The sequence below is a fragment of the Bidens hawaiensis genome, unplaced genomic scaffold, assembly GCF_021521415.1.
Source record: "Bidens hawaiensis isolate Kalapana, Puna unplaced genomic scaffold, B.hawaiensis_p1.1 tig00033890_1, whole genome shotgun sequence".
Classification (NCBI taxonomy): domain Eukaryota; kingdom Viridiplantae; phylum Streptophyta; class Magnoliopsida; order Asterales; family Asteraceae; genus Bidens; species Bidens hawaiensis.
The window spans coordinates 171093-192314 of NW_027505299.1; the positions used below are offsets into that span (position 1 = coordinate 171093).

At 35.0% G+C, this 21222-nt stretch overlaps 2 protein-coding genes across 2 annotated transcripts; one reads left to right on the forward strand and one right to left on the reverse strand.

Annotated features, from left to right (window-relative positions):
* Positions 1-2665: 2665 nt before the first annotated feature.
* Positions 2666-6074, forward strand: LOC143612194 (putative beta-1,4-xylosyltransferase IRX9H). The gene is made up of 4 exons (XM_077086234.1): positions 2666-3600; positions 4721-4970; positions 5036-5225; positions 5352-6074. Exons 1-3 carry the CDS (start codon positions 2846-2848, stop codon positions 5204-5206), a joined length of 1176 nt encoding a protein of 391 aa, XP_076942349.1. The 5' UTR covers positions 2666-2845; the 3' UTR covers positions 5207-5225; positions 5352-6074.
* A 13348-nt stretch (positions 6075-19422) lies between these two features.
* Positions 19423-19845, reverse strand: LOC143612192 (uncharacterized). The gene has a single exon (XM_077086232.1). It carries the CDS (start codon positions 19843-19845, stop codon positions 19423-19425), a length of 423 nt encoding a protein of 140 aa, XP_076942347.1.
* Positions 19846-21222: the final 1377 nt, after the last annotated feature.

Below are 21222 nucleotides of genomic sequence, written 5' to 3' on the forward strand. Positions count from 1 at the left end.
ATTACGACCCACCGACTAAAAGTTTCTGGTTCCGCCACTACCAGTTGGTAAGGCGAAATTGATGGTTTGCGGATAGATGATTGAGTGTAGAAAGAACGAAGCATCATGTAACTCAATAAACAACTCATTAATAAACGAAATGGTAAATCAATCCTTAATTGTTATAATGTTTAGGTAGCGTTTGGTATGCATGAATGAGAGGCGGAATGGAATGGACCATTAAAATGAAATAAAAAAATGTGTTGGTTGGTCGATGGAATGGAATCACCCATTACCATGTTCATTCCACCCCCCCCCCCCCCCCGAAAAAAAACACCCCAAATTTATTCCATCCATCCTCCTTGTTTTTTTATTCCATAAGTCTCACACTATATCACATCTACCACCTTCTCACCACCGACTCCGCCGCCACCACCACCACCACCCATTGTCGCCTCCGCCGCTAGCCACCACCACCACCACCCGTCTCCGCCGCCTGCCATCAACCAACCACCCACCCACCACCTACCAGGGTTGCCCGCTACTGCCACCATCAACCGACCATCATCACCACCACCTGCCACCCGTTGATTACCATCGCCACCGCCACCACCACCTACCACCACCAACCCACTGCAGCCTCTGACACCTGCCACCACCATCACCCGCCTCCGTCGCCACCACCAAACAACCACCACCTACCAGCGCCGCCCACTACTGCCACCATCACCACCGCTTGCCACACGTCTCTTACCATCGCCACCCACTATCACCACCACCTACCACAACCATCACTCCCTGCTCCCGCCCATCGCGACCGCCGCCCACCACTGTCACACCCACCACCTCCATTACTGCTCGCCGCTCACCACCACCATCCACCGCCACTCACTACCATTTTTATTTTATTCCGGCTTTTTCTAGCTTACAAAAAAATAAAAACTAATAGTTCATTTTATTTCCATATAATAACCAAACATGTTAATGGAATAGTCCAAAAATAATTCATAGTGTTAATGTAAATCAATGACACGTTTATTTGTTTCACTTTTTTATATAAAAAAATCATAATCAAACCGAAGAAGTAACCATGTGTGCCCCTAATAAACACAATTGAACAATTGATTGGTGTTTATGTTTATTCAATCAAAATGTTTTAGTACCTATTCTTTATTATGTATGTCATTTAAGTATCTGTGGTTTGGTTATGTGTGTCATTTTAGTACATGTGGTTTGGTCAACTACACAACTTTAGTACATATTCTTTATTTTGTGCAAATGGCTACCTCAGTTTTAAAAAACTTGCATTTTTAGTACTTTTTTTCTAACCCGGTCTATTTTTTCCATTAAGTTAGGGATAATTTGGTAACATCATTACTTTCTTTGTTTTTTTTTCTTTTCTTTTAAACGCTTATATCTTGTAAACACGAAATCCACAAATCATAACATCAAAATTCAAATCTTAAATCCCCAAACCCTTTCTCCATATCATCATAGGGTTTGAATTTTTACGATATTTGGGGGTTTAGGATTTGGATTTTGATGTTATGATTTGGGGATTTAGGGTTTACAAGATATAAGCATTAAAAGGAAAAGAAAAAAACAAAGAAAATAATGAAGTTATCAAATTATCCCTAACTTAATGGAAAAAATAGACGGGATTAGAAAAAAGTACTAAAAATACAAGTTTTTTAAAACTATGGTAGTCATTTGTTCAAAATAAAGAATATATACTAAAGTTGTGTATTTGGCTAAACCAGGTACTAAATGACACTTAACTCATAAGTATATTAAAACGACATATAGATGAATTAAGTGCATATGAAGTTACCTCTTTGTTATGTACCTATGGTGGATTTTCATTTAACCAAAGTAAAAGCTATTAAAAAACAATCTACAAACATTTATATTCTTATCACATTACCTATACGCGTTATTATTAGCCATTAGATTATTGTTTAAATTTAAAATAGAGGTGGGAAAAAAAGGTTAACCGAACAAACATAAAAGATTGAACCAAAACCAAACAAGTTTAAAACCGATTATATATAAACTAGTTTGAATCCGTTTGGAACCGAATGTTCGGATCTCTATCGACCAAAACCAATCGTAAACAAGTCAAAAAAGCGGTTTCAACCTGAACCAATACCGATAATAAACTAGTTTTGACTTTTTTGACCAAATCGAACCAGTTTAGGGTTTAAAACTGTTTTGTGCATATATAGTTTAAAATAGTGATGAGCGTTATCGGTACGGGTAGCGAAACGATACTGAGTTTTGAGTTTTTGGGATCGGTAGCATACTGGTATTTCTCGAATTTACACGAATACCAGTAGCGAACATTTTTATATCGATATCAATACCAAAAATTTCCATTTTCGAATTTCGAGATCAGAATTTTCGAAAGTTTAAAATACTAAAAACTAATCTAGAATTATCCTTTTTACCTTACCTCCCATCTCATCACTTGAAATCAAATCAAATCAACCCATCATCTCCTTGACCTCCCATATTTAGGGTTCAAAACACAGTCAAACCTAGTCCTAAATCCTAAATAATTGATTAAACACACACATCTTCTCCACCATCACCATGTCCATGATCCACCCCCAATTTCATTCAACTTAAACGCGCTTTCTTTTCAATCTAACTTTAAATTTTTACTTCATTTCACTTCTAGATCCAATCCAAACCCTAACACCTTCACCTTCCAATCATTCCAAATCAAGTAAGAATTACATCACTTCATTCTTCAAACTCTTACCTTTAATTTCACTCCAACTGAATCTAATTATCAACACACCAAAAGCCACTTAATTGCGTTTGATTTGATTAGATTAGATTCGATTATGACCGATTAGGTTAGATGGCTTCGATTCGCAGAACACTTTCACCTTATAACGATCGTTCACATCAAAACGGAGGTAGCACGAGCCCCTTTTCGCTAAATTTGCCTTCTCACAAACACAATTCCACCACTAGATTCGCCTCTCCACTCTCCACATTCAGCGTCAGGCACCTCGCCCCGCGTAAAGGTCACCGAACATGGCGGAGATCGGTTTACGTCTGTATGTTGTTCTTCCTCCTAGGGTTTCTCTTAGGTTTAGCTCCGTTCGGTGAGGTTGAAGATGTTAGGAGTCGTGATTTCTCGTTCGAGGTTAACCGGCCGCCAACGCTGGATGTCAAAGAGGATATCGTCGTTGATAAGGTCGAGTTAGCGGCTGTTGAGAAACAGTTAGTTGTTGTTAAAGAGAGGTTTGATTATGATGTTGCTAGGAAACAGTTGATTGTTGTGACGCCGACGTATAACCGAGCGCTTCAAGCGTTTTACTTGTATAGATTGGGGCAGGTGCTTAGGCTTGTGCCTCCGCCGGTTCTTTGGATTGTTGTGGAGATGAATGAGGCGTCTGCGGAAACTGCGGATATTCTTAGGGGAATGGGGATCATGTATAGGCACTTGGTGTGTACCAAGAATCTTACGGATATTAAGGACCGGGGCGTTCATCAGAGGAATAGGGCGCTTGAGCATATTGAGCATCATAAGCTTGACGGGATTGTTTATTTTGCGGATGATGATAACGTGTATTCGCTAGAATTGTTTGAGACTATGAGAGAAATCAGGTATTTCGTTCGCTTTTGTTATGTACTTTTCGTTTTCTTATTGAGCAATTATCATGTGTTGCCTTTGATTTGTGGATCATCTATAACATGTGTGATTATTACTTGATTATTCAGTTATATCATCACTATCTTGATAGCATAAGAGCTAACCAAATTTCCCAAATGTCCTATTAAAGTCACTCAGTTTTCATTAGGTGTTTCAGTACTATGTAATCTTTTTTATATATGTTACAAAAAAAAAATTTCAAATGAGGAAAGTGCATGAATCTTGCCATCTTGGTAACAATTATGAAACTTGGTTATCATTACGGGTGTGTATGAAACCGAAATAAAAAACGGAAAATCTGAACACAGTTACCCAAATAAGAACGGCAGTTTGGTTTTGTGTTTTCATAAAAAACGAACTTTCGGTTTGGTTTGGGTTTTGCAAGTGATTAGAATCGAATGAACTATGGCTTTTCATTTTTAGTTTTGAATTTTAAGTCATTTTAAAAAATTTAATAAATTGAATAGCTTAAATATCTTAGCCATAATGTATAACAATCAATTAATTATTAACAAACAACAACATTTAGGCCCAAATTCATTATTTTGGTTTAAGTTTTTTTTTTTTTTTGGCTAAAAAATTTCAAGCCCAAATGACGAAACCAAAACTGAATGGTTTTCACAAACTCAACACAAAAAAAGGTTTGAGTCCAAAACCGACCCATGCACACCCCGAGTTATTATGTAGTGAATGTTTTTCTTCACTGTTACCTCCTTCTTTAGTTAATTGGAAAAAAATAATCGCTTAATAGTAACCAAAATATATACTTGTTTCATTTGCCTTTCGTAATTTTTGTTAAATAAATATTTATAAAAAGTTTATATATGATTGGAACACCTGATGAAATTTGGGTGACTTTTTATGGACAAAAAACGAGTGACTTTAGTGAAATACTTGGGAAATCTGCTTATTATTTGGTGAAGTTTTCCCTATTTAAATATATGTGCAAAACTAGTAAAAAGGAATATGCATTGGAAACTTGTGCAACTGTACAAACAGTATATTATATAAAGGAATGTGTCCTTGCTTCTAAAACTCTAAAATGTTGTTTTTTGTTTGCTTTGGTGACTGCAGCCGATTTGGCACATGGCCAGTTGCAATGCTTGCACAAAGCAAAAATAAGGCAACTTTGGAAGGTCCTGTATGCAATGGGAGTCAAGTAATCGGGTGGCACACAAACGAAAAGAGTAAAAGACTCAGAAGATTTCATGTTGACATGTCAGGGTTTGCATTCAACAGCACCATCTTGTGGGACCCAAAGAGATGGAACAAACGTTCCTCAGCTTTGATTCGTCAACTGGACACCATCAAAGAAGGATTCCAGGTATGCATAATATTTTTGTCTTTTCTTATCAACATTCATTCTAAAATTTCAGTGTTTGTTTACAGGAGACAACATTTATAGAACAGGTGGTGGAGGACGAGAGTCAAATGGAAGCTACTCCTTTTGGATGCTCTAAAATCATGAACTGGCATCTGCATTTGGAAGCTCGTGAACTTGGTTATCCTAAAGGTTGGTTGCTTCAGAAGAATCTCGATGCTGTTCTCCCTATTGAGTGAAAACAAGAGCCATAAAGAGGTATGCATAACTTAAAATTGCATCTTATTTAAGATGAACTTATGATCCACGAGACTTGTAAGCATATATCATTTCGTTTACTTGTTTGCTTAATTAACATTAAGTTTGTTAATGTTTTTGTGACAGATAATGGTTGAGTTTGCAGAAGCTATGTGTGCCCAAAAACACCTGCTCTGCCTTTTTTAGAAGCAGTGGCGAGGAGATGAATGATTTAAAATCAAAGGTTTATGCTCTGCTTATTCTTTATATATTAGGGTGTGGCCATTGCCTTGTGAAATTCTTTTTTTGTTTTTTCATTAAAACATGTGAAAAAGTTGCCTTGTTTTTTTGTACACCAACGACTTGTTATATATTTCAAGTTTGAGCTTAGTTTTTGGATACAGAAAGTAAATTTTCTATTTAACTATAAGACTTGTTGAAAATGCTAATAGCAGCATGCTTTCCCATGCCTAATACAGACATCCATTCTTTGTATTACCAGATAATCATATATTGTCCTGTTTGTCCTTTCCTATTTAATAAATTTTGTAGGATTCTATAATCTTAATCACCTTTAGACTATGCAATATTAGTGTTTAACATAATGGGCTTTGGAGTTGCACCCCTCCATGATGTAATGACACAAAACATATACAATATTAGTAATTGTATTACTTCATACCGTCTCTCATTCCATGGTATCAAAACTTGTTTATTTGAATTTTCTGAGTACCGTGTAAGTGCCACCTTTGCTCCCAGTTTGAGGAATCCTTAAAAGGTACTGGTTCCGTCTGACAGCTTATGAATCATGTCACAATCACATCATCTTATTTTTAATGTGTCACCCTAGATTCTGTCTCTATTATGTTAAGCTTTGCTCTGGGTGGGTTGAGATGGAGGCTCTTCATCAAAATAGCACTTGGGCGTTAATAGATTTAGCTGTTCATAAATAGGCAATTGATTGCAAATGTGTATCCTTTGTGAAAGGCGGTCTCGTTGACTCTTTGTTAAAGGTTATGCCACATTGAGTGGATTGATCTGGTGCATTTTCTTTGGTTGCCAAACTGTGATTTGCCTACCTCTTTTCTCTTTGGCTGCAAGGAGAAACCACATGGGTTCGCTGGTCGAGAAGTTTACAAACTGTGAAATACTTGTATGGTCTAAAGCATCCTCCTTATGTCTGGTTCAGGAGATAACATGATCAATATAGGATTCAGTTCACAAAAAGGCAATCGATTGCAAATGTGTATCCGTGGTGAAAAGCAGTCTAGATGACTTTTGCTCAGTTAAAAGTCCGATTAGTTGACAAAGGTTATGCAGTTATGCTACTTTAAGTGGAAGCATCTGATGCATTTTTTTTTTGGTTCTGAAAGTGTGATTTGCCTACCTTTTCTCTCTTTGGCTGCAAATGCGTTTCAAAAAAGCGATCTAAAGGAAGAAGTGTACAAGGAGCAACCACTTGCATCCTCTGCTAGAGGGGTATGAAGTTTGCAAACTATGAGAATATTTGTATGATCTACATCTATCTCTTTGTGCCTGGTTCGGGAGAATCAACGTTGTAAAAGAGTTCGGCTTGAAAAGAAGTTTGTATGATCATTTGCCGTGACGTAGGATAGGTGCATTATGGTCGTATTAGTGGGTAAATAATAATTAATACTAGGTGATTAGGAAGTTACAACCTATATTCTAAAAGGTACCTTAAGGCTTGGGCTGCTGTTTTTTTTTCTTTTTATTGCAAAATCACAACTCCATTCTAGTGGGCCATTCATGATATTGGGCCACCAATAAAATTGGACAAATGAATCAAATCAATCTTAAATCCATTGTCAAATGGATCCAAATCGGTTAATATAAAAGCCTATCTGTATTATTAAATCTACCTATTTTGCATAAGGGATTTGATCTTCGTACACACCCCTATGGTGACTGTACATGCCTATATGGCTCGTATAGAATTATACGGGTTGTATATGTCATGGAAAAGTTGTTTTGCGTGGGTGGTCTATACGGCCCGTATAGGTGAAAGATGGTGTGTGCAAATCTATGGTGGTGTATGAAGATCCTATGTCTTTGCTCAATTGTATCAGTTTAATTCATTTTCGCTCTGATAGGAAAATCACTGGTAACAAATAGAAATTTGGATTGATAAATAAAATTGATAGAACAAGGCTGGTTTTTGGATACAGATACACCACCGAACCAAACCGAAGGGCGTCTAACACGCGTTTAGGATACAGAAATCACCACCTAAACTTGTGATTAGATTCCAAAGATCACCATTCAATTTGCCACACTTGAACTAGCATTAGAGAATCAGTTTTACTCAAAATCCATTGAGATAAAATTAACACACAATATTTTTTTAATCAAACATAAACTGCTTTCATTACTTAAATTTATGATACATATAGAAAAACACAAAAGAAACTAACTCAAACATGACCCCGTAATTTAAGGTAATAACTAACTGGATCGTGAAACATAGGAAACTAAAGACAATAAACTGAAAATATGACAAAATAAATAAAACATGTTGCATGGCAAAGACATTGCTATAACCGGGTCATGGGCTCACGGCGGGTCAACGGGTTCAGGTGTGGTTAAGTGCATGATCAAATTGACCCACTTGATGAACCGGACCTTATGTATAACACGCTCGTTATTATCATTAAACCTATAATATAATATATTTTATAATATAATAATATTGACGCATTTATAAAATTAATAGTATTCATTACATTAGCGTGTAATAAAATGCACCAATCACGTATAATTGAAAACAACTTGTACGAGAGACCCCTTTGAATTTCTGAAAATATAATTATATGTTTGGACATAAGTGTCGGATATATCTATTTCTGCATTTTAAATTTTATGAAGATATTATTTGGCTGCTAAGTTATGTTTTACTGTTTCGTATTAGGTATTTTCTAAAGATAATATATCCACCCCTAAGGTTTACCAAATAAACTTTAAAACATCAAATGTACTTGAAAACTATCATATTACTCAAACTAAGTTAATCATAAACATAATTCATACTAGAACCTTTTATTCTTATGAGTGTCAAAACTTGCAAAAAGTTATATGTGAAAATGGTGAATATTCACAAGATTGCAAGAAAAAATTAACCCCCATCCAGGGACAGTCTTACTAGATAGAGAATTTTTTTTCACCTAGTTGAGATATGACTTTCCACATGTTCCACTTTGTGTCTCCTTAAAACCGTAAATTCTCATTATAAAAATGTTCTAATATGACTTTTTAACCATAGTTTTTCAATGTACAATTAAAAATTTAAATTTCTATAGATAAAACTTCATTAGTTGGGTCGAGTAGTTACAAAATTCTCTCTTTCACTTATAATTTATTTCATTTAGTTTCTTGCTAGATAATTTTCAGCTATTAAAGGAATGTGATAAAGTTACAAATTACTATTACAAGAAATAATATATTTAGAATATTATTTGTGAGTGTATATGTTGGCCACGAGTTGAACAAAAAGTAGTGGTGGAGTAGAGACTATGAAGATCTAGATGGCAAATCCCAATCACAACTGCCCAATCTTTGTCACTCTTACTTATCTTTTCCATGTTTTCTAATATATTTTCAAAACACTCATTTTTTATTGGTTTCGCCATCAGACACCTATCACGCGATTCGTTGCATAAATGATGAAAACAAAGTTAAATAATATCAAAAACTACGTATTTGGGCGCAAGCTAGGGTAGAAACCAAAAAACACCCGATCAGAAGTCAGAAAAACCAAAAAATTAAAAGCAATTGAAACAAAAATTGATGGTTTAGTTTATGTGTTTGTAAAAACTTAACTAACGGTTCGGTTTTGATTTTGCATGTATCAAAAACCGAACCAAACCAAATTCCTAAATTTTTATGTTTTTCATTTTTTATTTTAAGTAATTTAAAAGAATTTAATAAATATGTAATTCAAATATTTTGGTCAAATTATAATAACTTATGAGTTAACAATTAACAAAATTGTTTATACATAAATTCATTAATTCTAGCAAAAAATATTTTCAGCATAATATTTCAAGCTCAAATGGTAAAAACCGAAACCAAATGGTTTCAAATAGTCCAAAAACCGAAGTTTTGGTTTTCGGTTTGGTTTTAGCTTAAAACCGCAACGAACCGCACCACGTACACCCTAACGCAAAAAAATTTACATAAATACATCAATATATTGTTTTTCCTAATAATAAAATCATGGATGGATATGTGATTTCATTTGCAGTATTTCATAGGTTTTTTCTTTTGTAAAATAAAGAGGTAGACTTATGAGTTACATTAAAGTAGATTATAAACAGTATTCTCAGCATATTCCTTATAACTTTATGAGGACATTTTGTAAATTATATGGTATGGTTATAAGTGGTTGTGGGTAGATGAGAGAAAAAATTTAATACGAAAAAGTTAAATTTGGGGTTTCACTATTCACACCATATAATTTTTTAATTTTTCTAAAAGTGGTTTTGAGTGTATGAAGGAGAAAAGATAATGCTAAAGGTATAAAAAATATTATTTAATTAAAGTAAAGAGAGAAAATACAGTGATTTATGGTGTAGTTATCTTAAATTTATATAAACGAAACATTCATACATTCTCTCAAGCCACCAGATTGCTTTATTTGTAATTTAAGGTTTCTCATGTATTTGACCCGAATTCACGGGTATTGCTCTCACCAAACCTAGATAGCCCTTAAACGAGTTATAACATCTCATTAAATTAAAAATTAATCTCATCAAATATTGATATGAAAATCCTATAAAAAAGGGATATATTTAAAATTAGTATCCATTTTTTAAAAAGATATTATTTATAATTAATAAACAGTTTTATAGTAAAAAAACAAAGCGGGTCATAGTCTCACTAAACCCAAATAACTTTTAAACGGGTTATAACATCTCATTTATTTGTAAAAACCGTTCATCATAAAATCATAATTATATTATTAACGTTCTTACAATAAATTTATTTAAAATACAAAAAAATATATAAATACATGATATGAAAAATGTAAAACAACTCATAGTATGATATATATAGATATATGGTAGGGAATAGGCTGGGAATGCTCTAAGAGCATTCGCATTCAGTTTCTTACCATATATCCACATATATCATATAATAATCACACTGAAGAGGTGTTTTGGATTCCTTATTTTGTATCCTTATAATTTTTCATTAAGTTAATAAAGTTACAACACTGTAACTTATGGAACTTTTCCTCTCACAATATAAGCAATCCCAAATACCTTATTACTTTTCAATAAGTTTATAAATTATAAGTTAGTGAAAATAAGCAATCCCAAGCACCCCCTAAAAATCACTACAGTTTCTCCCTTCTTTTCAATTAAATAACACACTTTTATCATTATCATTTATTTCCTTTTCACTCACAACCGCTTTCAATACATATTAAAATATTATACGGTGTGAATGATGAACCCCCAAATTTAACTTTTTCGTATAACATTTTCCTTCTCATCTACTCACAACCACTTATAACCATACCATATAATTTACAAATTTCTCTCACATATAGTTACGGAATAGGTTGATAATGTTTATTGGTGATCTCATGGGAGGTTATGGCACCATTCAAGGAATAAACAAAAAGATTAAATCCTTTTTACCTCATAGGAGGGCGCAAGCTAGGCGTGTGACCAATAGTTGGTATGTGTTTTGTAAATAAATCAAAGTTTGCGGGTTATTTAGCGGAAGTCTTTAAGTATAATAAAATATTAATTTATTTGAAAAGCTTCTCGGATAGTAAATATCCGAGTGTTTAATTTATAAATCTTGTTTGATGTAACATCACGAGAATTTGGGCCAAAAATGACAAGTTTCCAAAAGTATAGGGATCAATTCTGCCAACTTCCAAACCCCAAGGGCTAAAACAAAAAATCTAATTTCTTGTCCTATCGCGGTACGCGACGGGAAAAAAGACAAGCCCATCGCGTACCGCAATGGGGGCTTGGTCAAAGTTTCTAGAAAGAGTCAACAGTGTACGCGATCGCTGTTGAGCCTACGTCATCGCGTACCGCGATAACGTGGCCTGACACGTCTGACACCTTTTCACCACGTGTCCACACGTGGCACACTGATCGCCACGTGTCCCGACACGTGGTAAAACGTGGCACGACGTCCGCCACGTGTCAACACGTGGCACACCGTCTGCCACGTGGCGACACGTGGCAGACCTATTGTCTGCGTCATCAGACCTACGTCGCGGTACGCGACGGGTCCCTAGGGTCTGGGCGCGGTACGCAATGGGATCCAAAATTTGCCTATAAATAGCAACCTTCGGATTTCATTCTTACACCAAAATTAGTTTACAATCCTCTCTCTACACATCTCACTACACCTCGAAATTCGTGCCAACAATCCACCTCGAAAACCGTGCCCCGATTCCTTGATAAACGTTCCATACTTGGATGTTCGTACCAATCCCCGACGACGTTCCGAGCAAGAAGATGGTGTTATTTGTACATCCCGACGATCACCTCGAATTACGTGTCGTGAAGTGTTGGTGCCTCGAATTGTGTGCCGAAGTGAAGTGGCGATCAAGGCGAGTGTTGAAAGGATTAAGCGGCGTAGAAGTGCTGCTCGAGTATCTAGGGAATTATAAGACAAGGAAAGGTAAGGCTTAATACCCGACTAAAATAATAATACAATGTTATAAAGGCTTAATACCCTAAGTCGGAATTTTACTCGATATTTATAAAAAGAAAGTAAAATAACAAAGACATGAAATAAGAAAAAGAAATGTATATATATGTGTGTGTTATATAGTTCTTTGTTATAATTATTATTTAAGTATAATGTGTATTCTTAAATAATAAAGAAAAGAATACGTTTCTTAAAGAAGAAGAAACGTCGGGTTTTTATAATAAACTAAAGGTTTATAAATATTGCTTTTAAAACTAAAGGTTTTAAAGTAAAAGAAATGAACTAAAGGTTCATCGAGGTAATAAGACTAAAGGTCTTAAGCCGGATTGTATATCCGACTAATAAAAGTTATACTCGTACTATAGGTGCGAGATAGCAAGAAAGAGTACGCAAGGACGGTGTTGGAAACCGATCTCGATCAAAGGTGAATATGCCCCACTTTTACAAACTTGTTTTCAAATAATAAACGTGTTATGTGTAAAACTTTACATGAGACTAAGTGTCTCTAAAAACATTATGAATAAGAGTAAAAGCCTAGCCCTCAGGCTGTAGTATACGTTTGTCTGGATCCTTACATATGTGGTAAAAGCGGTGGGCACATTGCACCACGCCTGGTCACGACCTCCAGCCACGATGGGCCGAACCAAAGTATGTTCGAGTGAGAATGACCTTGTGTATATTTATGGTACCTAAGTACGTCGGGACGCTGCGGTGTCTTGCTGGGGTGACCCAGGTAGAGGCTCGAATTTATAATGATATTGTTTTAACTTTGTTATTCCTAAGCCAAGATGGGCCGAGGCATGCGTAACCCACGAGGGGTAACAAAGTAAAAGAAAATGTTTTCGCATCAGCATATTCACCAGCATTCGTTGCTGGCGTATTTTTATAACATTTTGCAGGTAACCAAGATTAGAGCTAAAGGACGAAGGCTCAAGAATCCGATGGCTCGGATAAATTTTGTTTAAATCTATAATATGATGCTTTTGTTAAAACTTATATACAAGTAAATTCAATCGGGACTTTCGTCTCGACTTTTGTAATGTGAATATTTTACAACTTTAATCCTTATATTTTATAAAGTCGTCCACTAACAATCGTAACTCTGATTTATTTACAAATGTGGCACCAACTATCGAGTCACACGTCTAGGCCTAAGATGGGGGTGTGACATTTGATTTTACAAATCATGTTTAAATCTTGTTTACAATATTTTAATAATTTAAAATTAAGTCATCTTTCCTTACGAGCATCTAACTTCATGAATGGCTATAATTCATTGCTACCTGTGTTAATCTGTTTCCCTGAAATGTGGGAAAAAATGCGTCAGCGATATGCTGGTGAATCATTAACTCTGAAAACATTTTAGTAAATCTTTCTTTGATTGACAAGATAGTTTTCTTGAACAATCTCAGCAGAAACGTCTCTTATTTATGGTATTTGTACCGCTTGCCATACACACACAATTTCGGTTCTCCGGGAACTGACGCCCATTGGAGAACTTTTATTATGATCTCTAGTCTGCGGCCACGTAGCCTTGATTGATAGACTAGACAAATTATGTTTGGATCCAGACACATGTGTACTCGGTCTGAGTTGCTTTTATTTTCTATCTTGTAAATTATGGATCACGTAATCCCTTAAATCTTTATGTTAGAGATCATGTAATCTCTTAAAAATATTTGACTGACTTTGTTAAGATAATCAACCCGTTTATCTTGACTGAATAAAAAGGTTTAACGTATTCACCTGTGATTGTCTGTTCTAAATGATGTGATGATCTCGTTTGAAACCTTTATGAATGATTGTTGATTAACCTATAAACAAATAGGTTAATAAATATCTAGATCGTCTCTTGATCCGGCTACTGACATTTAGTTTGGTTTTGATAGATTTAAACAGTGATTGATCATTTGTTTGAATAAATATTTTGGATCTGAATTCTTCGTCAATGTTTGCTAATCATGTTTTGAGTTTCTTCTTCATGAAGAAACATCTATAATAGGTTTCTTCTTCAAGAAGAAATGTCATTGGTCTATAACCTTTGTTTTCAAATTCTTATGTTTCTTACTTATAAAGAAACACTATATTGGCTATACCCTTTTGTATGTAAAACTTATGTTTTTTAAGTATGAAGAAACTATATTTTAGCTATAACCTTTGTATTTATAATTTTTCTATTTCTTAATCATAAAAAAAATTATTTTAAATATTACTTTTTTATTTTATCAAGGTCTTGCTATATCCCCGACTAGGGTCCAAGCTATGTAATAAAATAATAAAATAATAACTTAGGAAAAACCTCTACCTTACACGGGTATTTGGAGTTTATATGCCAAAGCTTGTATGAGTAGCACTTCTACTCTATGTCGCGTACTAGGGCTTAAACCGTCGGAACTTCGGAGCTTGGCACGTACTATGAGGTTGGCACACAAAGCGAGGCAACATATGGTGGTCGCCGCGTCGTGCACGTATTTTGAAATATAATGTCGGGTTACTTTCTGGTGGCACGAACTTCGAGGATTCGTCGGTAGAGAGCACGAATTACGAGATAATGATCGTCGGGTCGAGTGCACGAAAAACGAGGTAGAGAGAGAAAGTATACTATAAAGAGAGAGTGATTTGGTGTAAGAGTGAATGCTGTGACCCCTCTTTTATATAGTTGAAACTGGGTCCCATCACGGTACGCGAAGGACCCTTCCCATGGCCATCGCGTATCGCGATGTCAGAAAAGGACGCGTGTAATGCCGACTCAGCCGTAGCGTTCTGCCACGTGTCCTCCCGGTGTGACACGTTTTGCTGAGTCATAACGGACCATCAAGTATCGCGATGGCCTTATTCATACGCGATGAGTTTCTTGATTTAAATTTTCAGTTTTGGTCCATTTTCATGTCTTTGTCTTACTTCCACTTTCCAAAAATAATAAGGCGGCTCTCAAACGGCTCGCAACGATGCGAGCGTGCGAAGTGCAAAGTGTGCCCATCGCCCGAGCTGGTGTGCGTCGGGTGTTACGCACCCTATGCTAGGGCCATTGGGTGCATGCTAAGCTTACAAAAAATATTACTATGAAAACTTCTCTCTTTATAAAGAGCTTCCAAATCTTTCTTACTTGCCATATGAGATGAGTTTTATCTTCCTTATTTATAGTTTATACCCATGTGGAATGGTTTCAACTTTCTTCCATCTTTACATGTGGGATAGATTCTTCTTCCTATTTTTTTAATATGAGGTGGACTTTGTTTATGGAATATTTTTATTTTCTTATTTTCTTTTTATTTCAATTTTTCCATTACTTATTTTTAAGACTAATTTTGATTCTTCAACTTTAATAAGTTGTCAAAAATGAATCGAAATTTTGGGATGTTACACCACAACCTAGGTCACAACCTCAACCTAGGTCACACCCATTTTTGAATCAAATATTCTTTTCTTTTATGTTCTTTCAAATAATTTGTTTTTATATAATTTGATTTTTATTTAATAATTCATATTATTTAACTTATTTCAAATATCTAAAAACACAATCTTGTTTAGTTTATTTTTATGAACATTTTCATATAAATTTTATTAAAAATGGAGCACTTTTAAAAATATGTATTTTTAAATATTATCATATGTAAATTTTGTTGTGCTAATATTTGTAAAAATTCAAGGTTTTTTTATAGAATTATAATATTATCTGTTTTACTTTTTATACTTAAATATAATATTGTTTAAAAAAATTATTTTTTTAGTTGTAATAAATTTTATAGAATAAATTAAAACCTAATAAGATATATGTATTAAAATATTTGGTTTGGGTTTGGCTGTGAATAAATGTGAAAAGTATGGTTAGGTTGGATTGTGTATGTGGAAGATAGAGAAATTAATTTTTTATTTAAAAAGTTTGGTTGTGTTGGGTTGCTAATAAAAGTAGTCTAACATGATTAGATTTAATATTGTCCACCATTAACATTGTTTGTATGTGTTACGTATGGTTAAGGTTAACGACTTTTAGAGTGTACATTTTTAGGTGGACTTTGCTTCCTATTGTCGTTCATCATATTTTCGCTAGCACTATATATTTTGTTCTATGCTTTGTATGCATGTGTTAACCAACAAAGAGAGTATTATTGAAAACATCTGTATCCCTTTGGATGGGGGGTTTGGCAACATTCTGTTAACTTCAATAATTGGTGTCTCTGATTACAAAGCAAATCCCCATATATATTGGGAGGATATGGCAATATAAAGAAACTAAATAAACATAAATCTGTTACAAATCATAAATATCTTTTGATATATTCTAAAGAATATATATCTTTAAACGTGAGGTCACGGGTTCGAGTCTCGTCCTAAATCGGTTTTGGTGTTGTTTTTATACTTAACAAATTTCGGTTAGTATTAGTACTAATATTATTACATAAAAATTGTTATTAGTATTATTATATTAAACTTACTAATATATATATATATATATATTCATTATTAATGTTATTATTATTATTATTATCATTATTATAAATATTAAAGTGGTTATTAATATTATTAAAAGATCATATTATTGTTATTTATTAATATTATATTTTTTATCATTTATTATTAGCAATAATATTATTATATTTATTTTGTGAACTCGTTTAGAACTCGAACCAACATCGGGTATGATATCATTATTTATTATCAATATTAGTTACTGTTATTACTATTTTTATCAACAACACCATAAAATTTAATACCAAGATTTTATTCTATAACTATTAATATTAGTATTATTAATAATGATTATTGTTATAATTATTATACTATGTTAGTATTATTAGAAATAGTTATTGTTATTATTATTATCTTATATATCTATATATATAAGTATATATATAACATATCTTTTTAGAATTATTATTATCATTACTATCTTATCATTAATAATATTATTATAAACTTTATTATCCATTCTTTTTTTTTATAAACTCGAACTCTTAAATTAAGCTCGTCTTGTTCTTATTTAATATTGGTTTAGTTATTTAAAAGTCCCGATAAAAGGATATTATTTTATTCTAATTATTAATTAAGTACGAGTCTCTAATCATTAACAAACTAACCGGTAACCCGATTTTAACAACCGAACCTCCTCGTTCAATGTTTCCAATATAGTTTCATTATGGTTTCAAGTTCATTAATATATTAAATTATTTATTTTAGCTAAGGTGTATATCGTTCCAAGTCGGATTCGTTCGTTTTGTTCACAAGCTTTCTATATGTCCATCATAAATTAGTTCTCAATTCATCAATCGAGGTGAGTACTTTCATACCCCTTTTTCCATCTTTCGTTTTGGGGTGACATTTCATACTTATCAAACTAAATGCTTTATCTACTTGAATCTTTAAACCCACAAACATGATTGTATACTTTAGTTGAATAATTGCTCGATTTGGTATTCTATGCTTAAATGTCTATGTGTTTATCACTTTTGGATGGTGGAACTATAAATCCTAGACCATTTGGCAACCCCTCATGGCAAGGTGTCGTTAACGTAATGCAATTAACGATAACTATAAAATCCTAGACTATTTGGCATCCCCTTATAGCTAGGTGTCGCTAACTTGTTTAGCGATAACTATTTATCCAAGTTTATAACTTTTATTTATTGTTTCGTATACAAGTTTTGTGGATTTTTATTACTATATACTTATATGCTCAAACTTATGAATTGCTCACCAACCTTTGTGTTGACAAACTTTATTTTATGAAATGTTACAGGTTTTACTTTTGTTGACTCGAGGACCTGATGAGAAACGTTACCAAGACTATTAGGGTATTAGTAAAATGAACAATATGATTGCTAGTTGTTTATATGAACGAGATGTGTTGTTATTGATTTATGAAATAAATGAGTTGATTAAATATTGTCACTTTAAATAGTGTCTTGTGTATTTGTCCAATCAAGTTGCACCCCAGCATGTTCCGCTGCCTTTGGTCGGGATGTGACAATGTTGAATTGAGTATGAATAAACTGATGAAATTTGGTGAAGTTGGTGAAAGATTCAGATTTGAATTTTAATGGGTAAATCCAAACAAAGTGGGAAAAATTATTAACTAACACCATGTAATATTTGTACCCTGCTCTACTAATCATGGGAGATGTCCACAAATCACAATGAACAATGTCAAATGGGGAAAAAGTAATAGAATTAGATTCATAAAAATGGTAAACGTTTATGTTTTGAAATTTGACATGAATGACATAAAGGTAAACGTAATTGTTTATTACATGAAAGAGATAAACTAGAGCGTAATAAAGATAATACGGGATCGCCCGGGTGACCGAGGCGGTTGTGTCATTGATGGGCATTGGTGTTGACGAAGGCGGATGGAATGAGCGGTGCAGTGAATGGATAGAGCTCTCCCGTGCTATCATGGCGGGAAAGCCGAGCCCCAGTCTTGAAATCCTTCACAGTAAAACAAAAAGGGTCAAATTCCATCGATGTCCAATTATCGATATTAAATTTTCGGACTGAAAGTAAATTTTTGATAACATGTGGTGTGTATAAGATATCGTTTAATTTATAAGTTTGGTTTTGAATTGGATATAGGGTATTACCGGATCCAAGAATTGGGACGCGATTATCATTACCAACGAAAATAGAACTTACATGTGAATTAGAGACGTGAGAACTAATTTTGCCTGGGTCCGATGTGAGGTGGGACGTAGATCCCGAGTCCATGTGCCAAGGATCATTGGCGTTATAGTATTTTCTGACCTGTGTTGTTCAAAGTGACCTAACCCATGGCGTGAGCGAGCTCGTTTGCATTTGATTATGAGAAAACCGCGAACACAAAATTTTGACTAAGATTTGGTCCTGGAGAAATAGGGGTAGAGGGCGGGTTGTAGGCATGGTGGGCTTGGGGCTGGGTTGGGTTAGGTTTGGTGGTGGAGTAGGCTGATTAGGCCAAGAGTAATTGGTGGGTTGTTGTGATGGACGAGGTGCATGTGAGTGGGGCCATGGTTATTTGATGGGTTATGATACAGTGGTTGAGTTGGGTATTGGCTAGGGGATGGGTTGTATGTAGTTTGGTTTGACCAACCTTGATTCGACCGATTTTGTGGAGCATATGAGTTTTGATGTGAGGGGTTATGGTTGCCTGAATACCCACGTCCACGCCCTCGTTGATTTCGACCGCGACCACGGTAGGAGTTGTTTCCACGACCGCCACGTCCATTATTATTACTATTATTGCCACGGTAGTAGTTGTTACCTTGATTGTTCCAGGTGGGTTGCATACGGTCTCCGGTTGCCATGAGCGCCAATTGATGGCGTTGACGGGCTGCCTGTCGTTTTAGCTCGAGATCAATTTGTGTTAAGGCTTCATCCCAAGTCAGGGCGTACTGGTTAATTATGGAAGAAACGACCTCGTATTCACGAGGCAGCCTGTTAACTAGTTGTGTGATGAGACAAGGTTCGCTTACCAGTTGATCGACATCACCGAGTTGATCGGCTAGGTCCTTCAGTTTTTGGCAATAATCCTCCATAGAGGAGCAGTTGGTCAATTGGAGATTGGTGATTGTTGTTCGAGTGCTGCGGCCCGTGCATGCTTGTTATTCAAGAAGATGGTTTCTAGTTTAACCCACGCGGCCCATGCCGTAGTGTTGGATTCTAATATCCGAGCAAAGATCTTTTCAGTGATAGTGTTGTAAATCCATTGAAGAACCAAAGAATCGAGTTCAGACCATTCTGCATATTCATCAGATGTAGGGTCTGGGGATGAATCAGCCTCGATATGGTCCAGGACTTTGTATGCTTTCGCGTGCAGCTTGAACAGTTTGGTCCATGAGGAGTAGGTGATGGTGTTTCCGTCTAAGGTCTTGATTTTGGTGTTGATATTGGTGACGGAATAAGCGGGATGCAGTACCTTTGGTTTGGTGTTGTCAGATGATTCCCCACTGTTTTTGGGGTTTGCATCGCCCATAATTGATCGAAATCGATGAACAGAAAGAAAAAGAAAAAAAAACGATGAAGGCGAATGTAGGGTTTATGAAGATGGCTTTGATACCATGTTAACTTCAATAATTCATGTCTTTGATTACAAAGCAATTCCCCATATATATTGGGAGAATATGGCTATATAAAGAAACTAAATAAACATAAATCTGTTACAAATCATAAATATCTTTTGATATATTCTAAAGAATATATATCTCTAATACATTCACCCACCATAAACCCGACTAATAGTTTTGCTATGATTAGGATTATACTGTATATGTGTGTTGGTAAGCAAACTCTTATGTTACACATCCAACATAATAATTAATTTCATCAATCAAAACACCAACGTTAGTAAAGGTTTAAGGCCTTGTCCAACTCCCAATAAACAAAAATAATAATTTGTAAGTTGAATGTTTCTGCTGTTTGAAGACTATCATTCTTCTTTCCAAGTTGAATCTTTTTCTAAGAAATTATTTTCATATATCACTCAAGTTTTGTATACATAACACTTCTGCTATAAACTATCTCATTTTCATAATGTGTATGACCCCAGACTTGCTTGCGTGCATGCCATGATGATTGAACCCTTAATTACATTTACATGAGAACAAACACCTTTTTTTCTTTTACTACACGCTTTGATACAACTCTTATATCATCCCTTAAAATTAGGTGTGAGCAATAATTGATCTAAAACCAACAAAACTGAAAAATTAACCGAAAATTTGTTATCTGTTATTTTTGGTACCATTGGTTAACCGAAATTAATGAAACCGAACCATCCATATTTTCATATATATATATATATACCTTTTATGTTTTACTTCATATATATCACCATTTAGGGTCTTTTTGGTATGGCGTAATGGATTGGGCTATGGAATGGAATGAGTGAAAGAATGGAGTGGACGAGGTAATGGAATGATTCATTGCCATTCCATTGACATGTTTGGTTACTACGTGGGAGTGAAATGAATTATTAGTTTTTATTTTTTATTTTTTGGTAACCTAGAAAAAACTGGAATAAAATATAAATGGTAGTGAGTGGCGGTAGGATGGTGGTGGTGGGCAACGAGCAGTAATGGTGGTGGTGGTGGCGATGGGCGGGAGCCAGGAGCGATTGTTGGTAATGGGAGGTGGTGGTGATAGTGGGTGGTGGTGGCGGTGGTAAGCGACGGGTGAAGGGCGGTGATGGTTGGTTTGTGGTGCTGGTAGTGGGTGGAGCTAATAGGTGGTGGACGGTGGTTGGTGGTGGCGGGCGGCGGAGGCAGGGTGGTGGTGCTCGGCGGCAGAGGTGGGTGGTGGTGGTGGTTGGCGGCAGAGGCGGCAGTGGGTGGTGGCAGCGGTAGAAGCGGTG